The sequence below is a fragment of the Salmo salar genome, chromosome 16 (assembly GCF_965601325.2).
Source record: "Salmo salar chromosome 16, fSalSal1, whole genome shotgun sequence".
Lineage (NCBI taxonomy): Eukaryota > Metazoa > Chordata > Actinopteri > Salmoniformes > Salmonidae > Salmo > Salmo salar.
The window spans coordinates 94355001-94362500 of record NC_138306.1 but is presented as its reverse complement, the minus strand read 5'-3'; the positions used below and the strand labels follow the sequence as shown (position 1 = coordinate 94362500).

Genomic DNA, 7500 nt, shown 5'->3' with positions numbered 1-7500 from the left:
AAGTGAAGAACAGGTTCAACCTGTATCTTCATGATTTTATACAGTGTGCAAAAAGGTTAGCGTAGTCAATAGTGTTTTGAATTTAATGTTTTTCCTCCATTGAACAGAGTAATTGTCACAAGTGTTCTTTAACATTTGAGCTGGAATGCTCTAGAAATTTTACAATATATGGCCGGATACAATATGTGTAATAAATGGAGCGAGATAATAAATGAATGCTTAATTTAATAACATAATATTTTTGCTAAATGTTAACATTCCGGCATTCATTTAATTATGCCGGAGATCCTGAAATAGTGTACCAGATAATGGACTTCTAACACATGATATTTCCTTCCCATTGTGTGACAGAGCTAGGTTAATGATGTCTTTGGGCCATTGCGGTTTGATAGTGATGGTAAATGTCTCTTGTTGATATGTTCCTCTCTCAACGTGAAGAGCGTCCAAATCTCCATGAAAAATGTCGGGCCAAATATCACCAATGAACAAAACTGAAAATGAACAAAACTCAAATTATTACGTGAAATTTTGAACATGAAACAAACTTTTTTTTAAAAAATTTTATTCACCAAATCCAAGTTGCATTAGAATTGTTCCCCTAACGTAACTTTAGGTTTTCTCTTCCTCCTTCCTAGTTTTATCCTAATTGAATGTCACTTACGTCGTGGAATATTCTAGAATATCGAACAAAAGGGGACATTTGCATTAGGCAGAGATTGTCCAACCTTTGGTTTCTCTAATGATTACTGTAGAGATTTACAGCCCCTATGTCGGTGTGTTGCTGAAGTGATGGCAGGGACTTCTCTGTGTTACGGAGGGAAAGGTTGTGTGGGTGTGTGTGTGTGGGTGTGTATAGCAGGGACCTCTCTGTGCAGAGAGAAAGGTTAGCTGGAGGAAAGAAAAGGCTGGAGGCTTGTTTCTGGGCTGAAAATACAAAGCCGAAAAGAAAGGCCTGAGGAAATGTCATTATAATGAAATGGAAATATGGTCTCAATTAAAACTGGTAACATTCAATATGGTATTTGAAGGTGCAGATTTCAGTATGTAGCGTTGTGTGTGGTGTGAGTGTGTGCTTGTTTGCCTGCCTGTCTGTTTGCCTGCCTGTCTGTTTGCCTGCCTGTCTGTCTGTCTGTCTGTCTGTCTGTCTGCCTGCCTGCCTGCCTGCCTGCCTGCCTGCCTGCCTGTCTGTCTGTCTGTCTGTCTGTCTGTCTGTCTGTCTGCCTGCCTGCCTGCCTGCCTGCCTGCCTGCCTGTCTGCCTGCCTGCCTGCCTGCCTGCCTGCCTGCCTGTCTGTCTGTCTGTCTGTCTGTCTGTCTGTCTGTCTGCCTGCCTGCCTGCCTGCCTGCCTGCCTGCCTGCCTGCCTGTCTGCCTGCCTGCCTGCCTGCCTGCCTGCCTGCCTGTCTGTCTGTCTGTCTGTCTGTCTGTCTGTCTGTCTGTCTGTCTGTCTGTCTGTCTGCCTGTCTGCCTGCCTGTCTGTCTGTCTGTCTGTCTGTCTGTCTGTCTGTCTGTCTGTCTGTCTGTCTGTCTGCCTGCCTGCCTGCCTGCCTGCCTGCCTGCCTGCCTGTCTGTCTGTCTGTCTGTCTGTCTGCCTGCCTGCCTGCCTGTCTGTCTGCCTGCCTGCCTGTCTGTCTGTCTGTCTGTCTGTCTGCCTGCCTGCCTGCCTGCCTGTCTGTCTGTCTGTCTGTCTGTCTGTGGTGGTGATTTTCCCCCTCAAATTTAGTGAAAACATTAATGGTGCCCATGAGGTCCCTAAACTGGATATCAATGTAAACAGCATTTATGTAGGTTAATATTGCTTTAATCTGCTCTGGTTACAAAAGGAAAGCATCATCCAGCCAGCTACTTAGCTAAACAATGGAAGTAGCACAACCCATGGCTACAAAGCTAGCAGGCTAGTAAGCTACAGCTACTCTGTAAGTTAGCTGGCTAGTTAGCTATAGCTACTCTGTAAGCTAGCTGGCTACTTAGCTATAGCTACTCTGTAAGCTAGCTAGCTAGTTAGATATAGCTACTCTGTAAGCTAGCTGGCTACTTAGATATAGCTACTCTGTAAGCTAGCTGGCTAGTTAGCGATAGCTACTCTGTAAGCTAGCTGGCTAGTTAGATATAGCTACTCTGTAAGCTAGCTGGCTAGTTAGATATAGCTACTCTGTAAGCTAGCTTGACGTACTAGAAAGTAATATAAACATTTCGAGAAAAAAGTAACTACAAGAAATGTGGTTTATTATTTTCTGATTTGGTTATCCTGTCTTGATTGTAGAAGTGCTATGTTGATGTCTCACAAAATTAAAGCGATATCTTTAAAGAGACCGTCTCCATAGTAACCAGATACTCATTCTGCCATACATGCCCCTCCCCCCTTAAGTATGCCCTTACATACAGGAAATATATGAGTGGCTCTACGCAACACCCTTAAAACATTCCCTTAGGTTAGGGTCAAGTATTCCTTAACGTAAACCCTTAAGGGAAACAGTTAAGATGTTTTATGCAACTAGGCCCAGAACTTGGAAGAGTGTAGGTAGTGGATGGTAGAGTGTAGGTAGTGGATGGTAGAGTGTAGGTAGTGGATGGTAGAGTGTAGGTAGTGGATGGTAGAGTGTAGGTAGTGGATGGTAGAGTGTAGGTAGTGGATGGTAGAGTGTAGGTAGTGGATGGTAGAGTGTAGGTAGTGGATGGTAGAGTGTAGGTAGTGGATGGTAGAGTGTAGGTAGTGGATGGTAGAGTGTAGGTAGTGGATAGTAGAGTGTAGGTAGTGGATAGTAGAGTGTAGGTAGTGGATGGTAGAGTGTAGGTAGGTTATAGTAGAGTGTAGGTAGTGTAATGATGACATCATTCCCCTCTCTCTTTTACAGTCTTCCTTTAATCATGACATCATAACCAACTACTTTATTTGGTTCTGCAGATGCATGTCAGTGGAAGGTGTTTAAATTGTGCAGTGAAACGTGGCTGTGGTGTTCCTTGCTAAATCATCTCACTCCGTCTGCCCAGTCTCACTCCGTCTCTCCAACCCTCACACCTCTTCTTCAAATATGTTGTCGTCTTTGAATTTGGATCAGTGTCTGTATCAATTTGATGGATCGCTCCGTCAACAGTTTACTTAATCCTCTCTGTCCATATGGCCTTTATTATGTTAGGTCATAAGGTTATCAGAGGACATCAGATGTACAGAATGATCGATTACAATACAACATCAGCCTAACACAGGTGTCCTTAATCAGCAAGAGGATTGCAGTAGCGCGTTAACCGAGCGATCACCCCCCCTTTAAATCCCTGAGCCCTAGCTAACGTCGCGGCCCTGTTTTGTCTCTTGGTTCTAGTCGCAGCGCCGTGTCACGTTTCACCTGCCAGACGGTTCTCAGGAGAGCTGCAGTGACAGTGGGCTGGGGGACCACGAGCCCACGCTCCTCTCATGCCCTCTCCCTCTGGTGCAGGGCCAGGCGCAGGAAGACTTCTACCAACAGGCCTCCCCGGACAAGAGGACCGAAGCCGACGGGAACTCTGACCCCAACTCTGGTGAGTGAGTCACCTGGTTTCCTGGTCTGCTGGTTTGCTCTCATCCTCTTCTCCCCACTTCTCTTCACCTCTGACCCCAACAGTCTGTTGGTCTGGTCTACTCTCCTTCTCTTCACCTCTGACCCCAACATTCTGTTGGTCTGGTCTACTCTCCTTCTCTTCACCTCTGACCCCAAACAGTCTGTTGGTCTGGTCTACTCTCCTTCTGTTCACCTCTGACCCCAACAGTCTGTTGGTCTGGTCTACTCTCCTTCTCTTCCCCTCTGACCCCAACAGTCTGTTGGTCTAGTCTACTCTCCTTCTGTTCACCTCTGACCCCAACAGTCTGTTGGTCTGGTCTACTCTCCTTCTCTTCACCTCTGACCCCAACAGTCTGTTGGTCTAGTCTACTCTCCTTCTGTTCACCTCTGACCCCAACAGTCTGTTGGTCTAGTCTACTCTCCTTCTGTTCACCTCTGACCCCAACAGTCTGTTGGTCTGGTCTACTCTCCTTCTCTTCACCTCTGACCCCAACAGTCTGTTGGTCTAGTCTACTCTCCTTCTGTTCACCTCTGACCCCAACAGTCTGTTGGTCTGGTCTACTCTCCTTCTCTTCACCTCTGACCCCAACAGTCTGTTGGTCTAGTCTACTCTCCTTCTGTTCACCTCTGACCCAAACAGTCTGTTGGTCTGGTCTACTCTCCTTCTGTTCACCTCTGACCCAAACAGTCTGTTGGTCTAGTCTACTCTCCTTCTGTTCACCTCTGACCCCAACAGTCTGTTGGTCTGGTCTACTCTCCTTCTGTTCACCTCTGACCCAAACAGTCTGTTGGTCTGGTCTACTCTGCTTCTTTTCTCTCCTCTTCATCTTCTCCTTCTTCTTCTCTCTCCTCTTGATCTTCTCCTCCTGCCCTCTCCTCTTCTTCTCAGACAAGAAGGTGAAGCATCCGTGCAAAGAGACATTTTACAATTACTTACATTTCATACGTTTCCTTTGTCTTAAAACTTTATCACCTGTGTTCCAACCGGAAGATGTAGTAGTACATCATTCCCAGAAACCTTTAGCCAGATAAATTAAATCCTAAAAGAGGAGAGAATAGAGGATGTTTAGAGTGTCCCAGTTTGGGGAAATGTGTGAAAATAACCTTCTTAATGAAATGTAAATTAATGTAGTGTCATTTGATCTCTTTAAAAGCGTGTTCGTGAGAACTTTTATTTTACACTCATTTTAATGCTCAGTGTTAATGTACTGTCCTCCAACCTGATTCCTGTTAGATACTCCCAGGTGTACAGAGGAGTTCCCAGTAGTCTACTCACCTATTTGTGAAGCTCATTGGATTTATTTAGAGATGATTTCCCAGTTGGAGACCCGGCGGCATGGCGCAGACCTGAAATGTTTAACTTTTCAACTAGAAGTATTTCTAGTGGGAATGTTCTCCGACCCACTTTTCCCCTTTTATCATTAAGAGGTGAGGAGAGAGGCCGTAGATAAAAAATCAAGAGCATAGCCCTGAGGTCGGTACTAAACTGTTAGGGGTGAAGGAGTACCGCAGTACATCACCCAGAGGTCGGTACTAAACTGACTGTTAGGGGTGAAGGAGTACCGCAGTTCATCACCCAGAGGTCGGTACTAAACTGACTGTTAGGGGTGAAGGAGTACCGCAGTACATCACCCAGAGGTCGGTACCGCAGTACATCACCGAGAGGTCGGTACTAAACTGATTGTTAGGGGTGAAGGAGTACCGCAGTACATCACCGAGAGGTCGGTACTAAACTGACTGTTAGGGGTGAAGGAGTACCGCAGTTCATCACCCAGAGGTCGGTACTAAACTGACTGTTAGGGGTGAAGGAGTACCGCAGTACATCACCCAGAGGTCGGTACTAAACTGACTGTTAGGGGTGAAGGAGTACCGCAGTACATCACCGAGAGGTCGGTACTAAACTGACTGTTAGGGGTGAAGGAGTACCGCAGTACATCACCGAGAGGTCGGTACTAAACTGATTGTTAGGGGTGAAGGAGTACCGCAGTACATCACCGAGAGGTCGGTACTAAACTGACTGTTAGGGGTGAAGGAGTACCGCAGTTCATCACCCAGAGGTCGGTACTAAACTGACTGTTAGGGGTGAAGGAGTACCGCAGTACATCACCCAGAGGTCGGTACCGCAGTTCATCACCCAGAGGTCGGTACTAAACTGACTGTTAGGGGTGAAGGAGTACCGCAGTACATCACCCAGAGGTCGGTACTAAACTGACAGAGGTCGGTACTGTATAACATCATGCATAACTCAAGCACATTCATTAAACAGCATGGCTGAGATAGATATGGTTTTTCACCCAAAAAAAAAGCTGGTTGAGAAATTTAAGACCAAAAGTACACATTTATTTTTTCTGTAGCTTTTTTGGTGAAGTGTCTGTAACCTGGGTGACACCTACATTCTGTAAATGTGATGCTTGACTCAACTGTATTTTGTATTTTGTTATCGCGAAGGTGGTTCTGTTGGTTGTCTGGACTTAGACCTGTAATCAACAACACTTTAATTGGAAGGTTTTTATGTCGGCTTTGTGCTAATTGTTCGTCACGATAGAGCTAACATTGTTGCTGCACACTCCAATTAACAACAAACTAATTAAGTTAAGACTTGTAATTAATTAGAGAACACGGCCATATATCCAGTTTTTGTTGTTGAATTATTGGACAACAGCACTCCAAATCTGTGTCACAAATGGCACCCTATCTCCTGTATAGTGTACTACATCTGATCAGAGCCCTATGGTGAATAGTAGTGCACCACGTAGGGAAACAGGGTTTCATTTAGGACAGAGCCTACGACTTGCAACATCTATCACGGGTCAGCAGCAAACTACATGCCTTTCACGCAGTTGACAAAGTCCTTTTCATTATTAAGTCCCCTGACGTTCCAGGTAATCACCTTGGAATATATATATATATACATAAATTAGGGCTATTGATTTCGTCCACTCCTCGCTTTCTCCCAATGGAAACATTAGTTTAACCTGTTACACTAATCAACAAATCCACTTCCTCGTGTGTTTATAATAAAGAACATCCAAAAGGTTGAGTATTGATTTAATTATCACGTCGTTGTAGCAATGAAAACATATTGAGACAGTCAATATGAAATTGTTTGTATGTCAAATTCCATTTTTTTCATGTTTCTTCATAATGACGGTAGGCTAAAGTTATTATTTAGAGGTGAGGAGAGAGCAGCAATATCTAAGGTATCAACAGGCTGATCTGTAGCATTGACTGTTTTCTGAGGTATCAACAGGCTGATTTATAGTATCGATATCTAAGGTATCAACAGGCTGATCTGTAGCATTGACTGTTTTCTAAGGTATCAACAGGCTGATCTGTAGCATTGACTGTTTTCTAAGGTATCAACAGGCTGATCTATAGTATTGACTGTTTTCTAAGATATCAACAGGCTGATCTATAGCATTGACTGTTTTCTGAGATATCAACAGGCTGATCTATAGCATTGACTGTTTTCTGAGATATCAACAGGCTGATCTATAGCACTGACTGTTTTCTGAGATATCTAAGGTATCAACAGGCTGATCTATAGCATTGACCATTTTCTATCAAAGAAATAAGATGAACATGTAAATGTACATGTAATACACTTAGAAAAAAAGGTGCTGTCTACAACCTAGAACGGTTATTCGGCTGTCCCCAAAGGAGAACTCTTTTCAGAACCCATTTCGATTCCAGGTAGAACACTTTAAGGTTCCAGTAGAACCCTGTATGGTTCCAGGTAGAACCCTTTAAGGTTCCAGTAGAACCCTTTAAGGTTCCAGTGGTTCCAGTAGAACCCTTTAAGGTTCCAGTAGAACCCATTTAGGTTCCAGTAGAACCCTTTAAGGCTCCAGTAGAACCCTTTAATGTTCCAGGTAGAACCGTTTAAGGTTCCAGTAGAACCCTTTAAGGTTTAAGTGGTTCCAGTAGAACCCTTAAAGGTTCCAGTAGAACACATTTAGGCTTCAGT

At 44.4% G+C, this 7500-nt stretch overlaps 1 protein-coding gene across 1 annotated transcript in view; it reads left to right on the top strand.

Annotated features, from left to right (window-relative positions):
* LOC106593108 (protocadherin-9) overlaps window positions 1-7500 on the top strand; it is a 490250-nt gene that overhangs the window by 349912 nt on the left and 132838 nt on the right. Inside the window, exon 4 of the mRNA XM_045698422.2 lies at window positions 3318-3513. Coding sequence (XP_045554378.1) covers window positions 3318-3513 — 196 coding nt within the window. The remainder of the gene's footprint in view (window positions 1-3317; window positions 3514-7500) is intronic.